Raw genomic sequence first — 10,641 nt, 5'->3', positions numbered from 1 at the left:
CGGTTTCAGCACAATTACTGCAATGCATTTTGCAGCACTCTGCTCTCAGCAGTTCAATTCATCTCTTGGATTGGATACCATGTTCCCAGTTCGACAATCTTTTCCCTTTCACTAGTTATCTTCTTGTTTGTACAGTGCTTGCACTGTCGCACATCTGCCTCTTGAGATGCAATCTCGGATGCTTTTCATCATCACCAGAACCGCATACTAGACAGTATTTTTCCGATTGCTCTCTGTCAGATAAAGCTCTTTCTGCCCAACGAACCGGCCGTCACTGAGATCCCTGAAGAAGTCGGGTCTGATCGGCTTCATATTTGGGCGAGTATCACTGCTCCGGGCGGCCGGGCGTGTGTTGTGAACGATTCGAAAGCCGCGCTATTGTCGTTGCCGAGGACAAACTTGACTGTATCCGCCTGCTAATGCATAATGTTCCATGTGAATGGCCGAGTTGGGTACTTTTCCTGTACCAGGACAGCTGTAGAACGTCGATATACCTGCTCATAGCGAAGGGATACCGATAGAACATGGTGTCATGAGAACTTGCGGCTTTGGCGCCGTGAAGCTCCATCAGGAACTTTAGAACTTAGCCATCTCTACAGCAGGGACCGCGATGATATTTGCATGAAGACATGAACCGACTACTTGCCTGAACTTTGCTTCCTCCCCAGATCCTATGCCTGCAAGTTCAAGCAGATGCTAATGGCTTTCCGGTTGTCAGACCGCTATCGATCCTGCCTGGAGCTGAAGACCAATGAACGCAACGAGTTAGTTAGTTAATGAAGTCAAAATAGTTAGTCAAGATGAGGCAAAGAGCGAATCCTCCGCAACGCACATCAGTAGACGATCAATCAAAAGCAACAATCCTCCCCTCACAAGAGGTAGATCTACCGTACCTGTGAAAGCACACGTATGGAGTAACGTTAAAACGACAATTCTGGGACGAAGTACATACTCGGACAAGTAGGTAGTCCGTCCATACTTCAAGTTCCCAAGCAGAAGCTCATCTAAGAATGTTCTAACAAGTGGCTCGAGTTGTCAAGTTCGTCGGCCAGAATCGTCGCCAACTCGTCTATCGGCCCCTGCACCTCGGTCCACCTGTTTCGCTGTTTGTAACTGAACCTAATTTTTCAATTCCACCCGTTTTGTTACCGTATGGTAAAAGCCACGTGCCTCGATTGCCCGTGCACTTTTTCCTTCCCCACGAGGGATTCTAGTCCCTAAAGGCGACTTGTCATCCCACATCCCATCGGTTGGATGCTGAGACCGAATTGGACATACTCTACTGAGTAAACTGCGAGCCATTTATCCCATAACGGCAGCTAACTATTTCTAGGTGATAGGTAATGAGGCATTGAGTGAGTCGGAGGACTGATCTTTGGATGACCATGACGACGAGTGAGTTGCCGGTTTTCAACGCATAGTCCTCCGTACTGTACTCCGTACATACGAGTTTGGAGGAAGCGTCCTTTAACCTTAACAGTCATTCAAAACCGGTGGACCGTCGATGGGACTGGATCGGTGCTCGGAATTTGCAGCCTGAGAAGTGGGCCAGTGGGCTAACTATGGCGCAGCCGCGCAGGTGCCAAGGGGTCCCAACTCGATCCACTGGTCCACCAGTTCTCAGGTCCCTTGTCCAAGCACTCCAGAGCACTTCTCTCGAGTCTCGCGTCAGAGCGGGTGGCGGGCTCGCAGGGATCCTGACACACACACTGATGCGAGCCGACAGCGGGCTGTTGGACGTTGGTTGCGGTCAGCCCGCCCATTGACTCTCCTGACGTTGACAGCGGATTTTTACAAATCGCCTTCCTGGCAAGATTCTTGAAAAATGTACTCCGTTACGGCGTATATATATAGGAGAATCCAATCAATTGCAACGTTCTCGAAGGTGATGGATTCATACTGACACCATCACTACCTTGAGGTTAGGTATAGGCCCTTTTCCCCGGTAACTCCGTCGGAGTACTTTCATGCAGTTGCTTCTTGTGATCTTATCATCTCCCAACTCCTTTGGCGGCCTGGCCTCAATAACATAACAAGCTAAAATAAATTAATATTTAGTACTCTTACTCGTACATCTAGTAAGTACACAGCTATTCGTACACCTAGGAACGACTTTCTGGTCTGTGCTGACATCGGGAGTTGCTACAAGGCCAATTGTCCGGAGTACTGTAGGAGAGAACGCCTAGCAGTCATTTTGCGCTTGAATTGTGATCTGCTTGCCCTTCAAAACTTCTCCGGCAGTGCTTTTACTCGAGGTGGAACTGATACCCAGTACGAGTATGTAGGTACTAAGAGTACTCGTACTCCGTACCTGGTACCAGTCTGGTACAACCTTCAAATATGCCCCAAGAAAATCACGGTGACGCCCCGTGACGGGCCTGTCATGTTGCTGTCATGGTTGTCATTCTGCGCCTCCGGGCCCAAGAACCAAAGAACCGACAGCATTTGACAGGTCTTGTCCATGGTGGATGCAATAACGACAACGTTGGCCTCGACGCTATATCACAAACAACGGGATTAGGATGCACCTTGTTGTGAAATGGCGACGGGAGTGAAATGACTTACCAAGTCCACAAGACCAAATCACAAGTGCTGTCTGTTCCCAACATCAATTTGTGATTGCTCGTGGATGTTGAGGTAAGGAAACTCACAAGTAAAGTCAACTTTATCATTCAGCCCAGGTAATTGGACGCATTTCACGATTGCCATGGCAGTAGCGCTATAGTTTCCCAGGTTAGCCGTTACTCTCACTGCCTTGTACCTTCTGAGTTGAAGAGACCGCTACTTACATGCAGCCAAGCCCTAAAGCGCCGCATAGGGCGAGTCTCTTCCGTAGTGACATCTTCAACTTCAGCAATACAGTACTCGGATAAATGGCGAGGAAGAGATCGGTAAACGCCGAGAACGCTGAACTGCATCAGAATCCCATGCAGACTGTAATATTCCTTCGAAGACTACGTACCTCCGGTAAAAATTGCATAGTTGACGAGAATCATCTGATCGGCACACTTATTTTTTTTGGCCGTTCGTTTAAATAATGTGCCGAGATTTTAGCCGGAGCTACTTCCGATCCAACGCGCTAATGGCTTGGCAGGTGGACTCACTAAACCATATTGAGCTATGTTAGCATGGTTTCTCCGTGTCTCCGCCCTAAATTTGTAGCTTCAAACCCTCTACAGTAGTATGTGTACTCTACATTCGCTCGGATACATCCCTGAATCTGACGGAGTATCCAGGATCCGGTGATGTCTGCAATGCTGTCGAGAGAACCTGGTCGAGCCAACGGAGATAACCCCGGACCAACCACTGCGTTTCAGCCGGCATGGAACTGCAGCGCTGTCCACCGCATACCGTGGATGATGTCATTGTACGGAATATCGACTCCCCAAGCTCGCCCTGTTGGATCAAGAACTCCGGACTGCCGAGGGACGATCACCCCAGACCGGGGTGCCGGCGTGGGGAGCCAGTGCCGCTCCTGTGGAGAGAACTAGCGGAGCAATTTGGAAAACCCCGAAAATTGCCCGTGGTCGGACAGTCGGGAGAAGTGAGGGCTGACCGCTGAAGTGCGGAGGTTTGTCCGAAGCCTGGGACCAGGTGCTGTGCATCTTAAATACAGCGGGCACCCCTTACAATGTGAGTTCGGATCAGTTATTGAGCCGTTGCGTTGGTCTACCCAATGATGCTTCGCTCATCGGCGGCAGTGGCGGCAGCTGTAGGCCTGTTGACGGCCAGCAGTCAGGGCCCCATGGCTCTGGCGCAAAGCACGTCCGGGTCGAATGGTAAGCGAAATTCGCACAGGATCATGGTCGAGGATTGCTAACAGCTCAGCGATCGTCGTTGACGGGACCACCTTCGCCCTCCACGGCGCGGGCATGTCCTACGTCTTCCACGCCAACACCACCACCGGCGATCTCATCACCGACCACTATGGAGCCAGCGTGAGCGGCGCTCTCCCCTCTCCGCCAGAGCCCGTCGTCAATGGCTGGGTCGGAATGATTGGCCGCACTCGTCGCGAGTTCCCTGACCAGGGCCGCGGCGATTTCCGCATCCCGGCCGTGCGCATCCGTCAGACCGCCGGCTACGCCGTCAGTGACCTGCGGTATCAGGGCCACGAGGTGCGGGACGGGAAACCGGGCTTGCCGGGGTTGCCGGCGACGTTTGGTGAGGCGGGTGATGTCACAACGCTGGTGGTGCATCTGTATGACAACCATAGTGCCGTCGCGGCCGATCTGTCCTACAGTGTGTTTCCGGAGTTTGATGCTGTCGTGCGGAGTGTGAATATCACGAACAAGGGGAACGGTAACATCACAATCGAGCATCTGGCCAGTATGTCAGTCGATTTTCCGTTCGAGGACCTGGATCTGCTCGGTCTGCGGGGCGATTGGGCGCGAGAGGCGCATCGCATGCGGAGGCGAGTTGAGTATGGAGTACAGGGGTGAGTCTTCCACTCTTCTTCTTTATACACATTGATGAAGGTGCACAATGCTAACATGAACTTGCAGGTTTGGTAGCAGTACCGGCTACTCCTCTCACCTGCACAACCCCTTCTTCGTCCTGGCGCATCCCTCGACCACCGAGTCGCAGGGCGAGGCATGGGGCTTCAACCTCATCTACACCGGCTCCTTCTCAGCCCAGGTCGAGAAAGGCTCGCAGGGCCTGACCCGCGCCCTGATCGGGTTCAATCCAGATCAGCTCTCCTGGACCCTGGGCCCTGGCGAGACCCTGACCTCCCCCGAGTGCGTTTCCGTGTACAGCAGCGACGGCATCGGCGGCATGTCACGCAAGTTCCACCGGCTCTACCGCAAGCATCTCATCCGCAGCAAGTACGCGACCTTGGATCGCCCGCCGCTGCTGAACAGTTGGGAGGGTGTCTACTTCGACTACAACCAGACCGGCATCGAGCGGTTGGCCCGGCAGTCGGCCGCTTTGGGGATCCGCCTCTTCGTCATGGACGACGGCTGGTTCGGCAACAAGTACCCTCGGACCTCGGACAAGGCCGGCTTAGGCGACTGGACCCCGAATCCAGACCGGTTCCCAGATGGCCTGGAGCCGGTCGTCGAAAGGATCACGAACCTGCCTGTGAATGGTACAGCAGGTGAGAAGTTGCGTTTCGGTATCTGGGTCGAGCCGGAGATGGTCAACCCTAACTCGAGCCTCTACCGCGAACACCCCGACTGGGTCCTGCACGCCGGGTCCTACCCACGCACAGAAAGGCGCAACCAGTTGGTTTTGAACCTGGCCCTTCCAGAAGTGCAGGACTTTATTATCGACTTCATGACCAACCTGCTCAATAGCGCCGACATCTCATATGTCAAGTGGGACAACAACCGCGGAATGCACGAGATGCCCTCCACCAGGACCTACCATGAGTACATGCTCGGGCTGTACCGAGTCCTCGATACCTTGTCCGCGCGCTTCCCAGACGTCCTTTGGGAAGGATGCGCCTCGGGTGGCGGCCGCTTCGACGCCGGTATCCTGCACTACTTCCCCCAGATCTGGACGTCGGATAACACCGACGGCGTGGACCGAATCACCATCCAGTTCGGCACCAGCCTGGCATACCCGCCCTCGACCATGGGTGCGCATCTGTCCGCCGTGCCTAACCACCAGACCAGCCGTACCGTGCCGTTGGAGTTCCGGGCGCACGTCGCCATGATGGGCGGCTCTTTCGGCCTTGAGCTCGACCCGGCTACACTGCAGGATGACCCGGAGGTTCGCAGGCTGATCAAGCTCGCCGAGAAGGTGAACCCGCTCGTCATCAACGGTGACCTCTACCGGTTGCGGCTGCCCGAGGAGAGCCAGTGGCCCGCGGCGCTGTTTGTCGCTGAAGACGGCAGCCAGGCCGTGCTTTTTTACTTCCAAGTGGGCCCGAATGTTAACCATGCGGCGCCCTGGGTGCGGCTGCAGGGACTGGATCCGGAGGCGCGCTACACGGTGGATGGTAATGCGACGTATAAGGGGGCGACACTGATGAACCTGGGGTTGCAGTTTACGTTTGACTCGGAGTATGGCAGCAAGGTGGTGTTCCTGGAGAAGCAGTAATCGTGGGTATTTGACATTGTAAATAAAACCTCAAGACTAATATCCCCAAGTAATGTTCATTTCGATTTTTCCGCCGTATCTCAGGCCCCTCAAGACAGTGACTGAACGACAACTGAGACGCTACATCCCTGGTCTTTCAACTCTTCTTCATTCATTATTCTGCAATGCATTTACTGATGCGTAGTACTCGATCCCACCATGTACAACCTTTTCTATTGAATATGAATTTGCATCTGTCAGAGTCGATGCCCCCATGTTAATGGAGATGCGCCGCATCGTGCCCAGGACGCTCCAAAAGCCTCCAAGACTCGAATATAAAGTTGGCATGTTACTCCCCTCTCCTTTTCGGCGTCGATGAGCAGAGCGGCCCTCTTGGAGTATTGGGAATCTGTAAATGACTTTACAAGCTGCGCATAGTATGAGTTGAAGGAGAAACAACAACCAATTCAGACCCCGAGGATGAATCCAAGCCAAAAATCCGCTCAAAGAACTGGTCCATAATTTGTAGACGAAAATTTGCTCAGCTAATTGCTTGCACTCTCTGGCAATCTTGCTACTGGACTCGGACAAGAATCCCTCGATTCCCATACCAACCTGGCCAGGCGGCCCAGAACATCCCTTGCAAGGCAATCAAGAATGATGTGAAGCCAGAAGCATTTCCACCAGGATTATTTCAGAGGTGAGTTCCCAATTGCTATGCCCACCGTACAAGCCAACAACGCAGAGACCAGTGAATGAGGGCATTCCCATCATGGGGACGATGGTGCTCGTAAATCATTTCCGGCCTTGAGTATCCAACATCAATGACATACGGAGTAGTATTTAGTACGATTACTACCACAGTTTAGTGGATTAATTCAAAGCAACAATGGCCTCCCGTTTGAGCCAACTATGTTGACTAAATCACTATCGTCAAGTCTCGCGTTTGCAGCTGCTTCGCTGCGGCCTGTTAAATTTTTGGCGGGTTATGGCTCAAAAGCGACTTATGTATGTATGGACCTAGGAGAATGGACAGGACAAACGTCAATCTGGTTAAATAGGCTAGGTTGGGCTATGGCTAGGTTAACCGACTTTGACCGAATTGAGTTTCCGGTGCCTCACGTGTTCACAGCCAGTCCAAACTGATTCCAACCACATTTAGACTAGCGTGATCGACACTCCCGGACGCCACGACCATCATCGTTCCATGGAACCCATCTCGGCAATTTCCCCCACCAGAGCCACACCCCCTTTTTGGCTTTGTGTTGTTGAAATGCCCGATTCAGAACATCTCTCGCTTGGCTGTCCCCCGAATCTCGGCGCGGTGCTCTAGGTACTCCGTACTGTACAGTGTATGTATGTATGCACACTGCTCTTGCATTCTGGCTCCACTCAGGGACGAGAAGATGTGAAGAACTGGAACTTAACAGCGCCAAAGTGGACAAACTTGAGTCCAAGCTTCGTGTCCGTGGGCCAACTCGGGCCGTTAAGCGAGCAGAGCATGCCGAAAGATTCTTTTTGACCCAATTCCTGACGCATTTTTTTGGCTTCCTCAAAGGTAAGTATCTCGGTATGGCCTCCTGGACTGTGGGGGACGTCGGTCGATTGTCGGTTCCAAATTCTCAGAATGGCAAGCCGCTGTAATCATGGACAGAATTCTGGACGGAGTACGGGTACGAGTGCGAGTACTGGTTCGCGTCCGAGTGAGTGCTCCTGGCACGAATGCCGCGTACGATCACTGCTCTCTACGGAATACTCCGTACCTGTTCTGAGCAGACACTATTCTGCATCTCCAGATGAAGTATTAGGCCTTGGACCTGGGATGAGGATCTGAACTACTCATCTTAATCAGTTTCAAAGTAGAACTTGGTAATCAACACGCAGTCTTAAGACTCAATTCTTGAACAAATTGTGTCAAAGCGAAAATCTAGCTCCAAGAACTGCAGTAGGTATAATGAAGGACAGTCCGAATACAAAAGAAAAAAAAAAAACATACGAGAACATAAAAACCTAATGAACCCTTGATTTTCAAATCCGCTCGGCCTTACAAGATCAAGCCGAATCCCGAGTCAGATCATAACCCATCAACACCAAGAAACCTCCCGCAAGAACCAGGATAGATCTACACAAACGCGGATTCCGAGAGACGAATATGCTGCCGCTACCATGAGGTAGGTCCTTTGCCAGCATATCCGTTTGCTCGTGTCTCATAGTTGACGGTCACGTTATCCGTCCGGCGGATTTGGGTCAGTGGATGAGCGTTTCCACTCTCCAGCTGGTTGTCACCGAGGATACTTTCTTGACTCTCGACAGCAGTAAAACCGACGTCGTCCTTTCGCTGTAGTGATCGTTTACCAACACCATATGACGAACTGTTGTACCCATAGCTGTTCTTGTAATCATTGGTGCCGCGACCGGAGGACGTCAAGGAGCGTTTGCCCATAAGGAACTCGAGGAGCGGCTGTAAAGTTGGGATACAGGATGCAATAACGACAACGTTGGCCTCGACGCTATATCACAAACAACGGGATTAGGATGCACCTTGTTGTGAAATGGCGACGGGAGTGAAATGACTTACCAAGTCCACAAGACCAAATCACAAGTGCTGTCTGTTCCCAACATCAATTTGTGATTGCTCGTGGATGTTGAGGTAAGGAAACTCACAAGTAAAGTCAACTTTATCATTCAGCCCAGGTAATTGGACGCATTTCACGATTGCCATGGCAGTAGCGCTATAGTTTCCCAGGTTAGCCGTTACTCTCACTGCCTTGTACCTTCTGAGTTGAAGAGACCGCTACTTACATGCAGCCAAGCCCTAAAGCGCCGCATAGGGCGAGTCTCTTCCGTAGTGACATCTTCAACTTCAGCAATACAGTACTCGGATAAATGGCGAGGAAGAGATCGGTAAACGCCGAGAACGCTGAACTGCATCAGAATCCCATGCAGACTGTAATATTCCTTCGAAGACTACGTACCTCCGGTAAAAATTGCATAGTTGACGAGAATCATCTGATCGCGGCAGGTTGCAAGACCTTGCTCCACAAGCCAAGGTTTCCACATCGCGTCTGGCGGATCACACATGGTGAAGAGGACCACAATGCAGATGCAGGACACGATACCGGCAAATCCGGTCAAGCTCCATAGTATGACTTTTTGTATCAAGCTCCTGTTCAAGATTCGATTCAGAAGCGCCGCGATGGCCAGCTTCGGGATGGTGAAGAAGAGAATTCCCCATATGAAGCTGACGTTATCGAGGAGAAGGACTTTTTCGAGGTGGTATTGATCTAATGTGAAGGCATGCTTTCCGAAGCCGTAGGCGACAGCTGCAGTGCTCACGCCGCAGTACGCAAAACCAATAATCTGACCGATCTGGTTAGAAACCGCACAACATCCAACGTGACGGAGGAGATCGAAGCGTCATACTATGCCAAGCACGATCAAGTAATCATCTAGACCGAAGCTTCGCACCACCGCCAGCCGAATGTACACTCTGGCCATAACAATGAGGGCAGTAAAGCCCGTCAAGGACCAAAGCACACCCAGAATCCTCGGGCCTTTGTCATCATTTGGGTCGAGATCCGGTTTGGGTGGTGGTTGTTGCGCCATCTCGTCGACAAGAGCCCTTCTTCTAAGAGGATGGCTGATTGGAAAAGGAGTCCAACCTCAACTCTCAAGGCCCAGGAATAAAAAAGGAGGACTGCCTCTGTCAACCATGGAGTAGAACTGCCAGGTTGGCTGAGTAGTGGTTCGATTTTATTAGTCTTTCTGGTAAAACTCCGTCCGCAGGACCAAACCCTCTGGTCCAGAACTCCAAGACTTCCAAGTCTTCATGCTACAGACTTCCTGATCAATTGAATTCGTCTAGCTTTTCTTACTTGGGAAAAGCGAGAGGTACTAGTACTCGAAGCCTGCAAAAAACGCCAGGAACGCTACCGAATGGTTGAACCCTAATTGACTTCAAATTGCCTTTTTGGATTACCCACTTCTCCGCAGGCAGGGATTTGAGATGCAAAAAAGCACCGGAAAGCTAAATAACCACTAGGGACTGGACAATGGACATGGCGTATGCAACGTCACAGGATTGGCCACTGTTAGCATATATAACCTTGCCTGGTATGTTATACGAGTCAAACAGTGATTAGGTTATTACCCAATAATCGATAGTCAGGACGAATTACTTTGCAGCAGAGCAGTTGGAGTCCGGCGCATTTCCACATATTGCATAAGGAGCTACTAATAGCTACATCAGTCGGTAACTTGACCTCTGATGCTGACTGCGGTTACTTCGAATCCGGGAACAATAGTATTGTCGAATGAAAGAATGAGGAACGGTGCTCCATACATAGAGAGTATTACTGTGCGAGGTATGTCGGTTCTCGAAAACGAAAGCCAGGATTGAGATTCAGGGTTTTCATCGACATGCGTCGTTCTAGTTCCAGTTTTGCGCTGGCGGAGTACTCCGTAAGGACGATACCTGGTAGGTTACGGTATTACTTACCGATAACCTAACCTTGATACGTAATGGACGGAACACTTTCGGCTGGCCTTTGTGGTAATCGATATGATTGGTTCGAATGCAAAGCTTAATTCCACAACGGTTATAGTCACCGTCTCACCTGT

The 10,641-nt window shown here is 51.3% G+C and overlaps 3 protein-coding genes across 3 annotated transcripts; 1 reads left to right on the top strand and 2 right to left on the bottom strand.

The window, feature by feature from the left end:
- Positions 1-2,334: 2,334 nt before the first annotated feature.
- VTN31DRAFT_1943 (uncharacterized protein) lies at positions 2,335-2,996 on the bottom strand (the record flags this gene model as incomplete). The annotated part of the gene is made up of 5 exons (XM_069402056.1): positions 2,335-2,497; positions 2,566-2,596; positions 2,652-2,719; positions 2,790-2,907; positions 2,963-2,996. 5 exons carry the CDS (start codon positions 2,994-2,996, stop codon positions 2,335-2,337), a joined length of 414 nt encoding a protein of 137 aa, XP_069257572.1.
- A 680-nt stretch (positions 2,997-3,676) lies between these two features.
- On the top strand, positions 3,677-6,042 carry VTN31DRAFT_1942 (uncharacterized protein; the record flags this gene model as incomplete). Its single annotated transcript, XM_069402055.1, has 3 exons — positions 3,677-3,779; positions 3,829-4,435; positions 4,503-6,042. The coding sequence occupies 3 exons, from the start codon at positions 3,677-3,679 to the stop codon at positions 6,040-6,042; spliced, it is 2,250 nt and encodes a 749-aa protein (XP_069257571.1).
- Positions 6,043-8,182: 2,140 nt separating this feature from the next.
- VTN31DRAFT_1941 (uncharacterized protein) lies at positions 8,183-9,627 on the bottom strand (the record flags this gene model as incomplete). The annotated part of the gene is made up of 6 exons (XM_069402054.1): positions 8,183-8,531; positions 8,600-8,630; positions 8,686-8,753; positions 8,824-8,941; positions 8,997-9,381; positions 9,445-9,627. The coding sequence occupies 6 exons, from the start codon at positions 9,625-9,627 to the stop codon at positions 8,183-8,185; spliced, it is 1,134 nt and encodes a 377-aa protein (XP_069257570.1).
- Positions 9,628-10,641: the final 1,014 nt, after the last annotated feature.

Source organism: Thermomyces dupontii (genome assembly GCF_041956625.1).
Source record: "Thermomyces dupontii strain NRRL 2155 unplaced genomic scaffold VTN31scaffold_10, whole genome shotgun sequence".
NCBI lineage: Eukaryota > Fungi > Ascomycota > Eurotiomycetes > Eurotiales > Trichocomaceae > Thermomyces > Thermomyces dupontii.
Note: the sequence above shows the minus strand (reverse complement) of the source record. Positions and strands in the feature narration are given on the sequence as shown.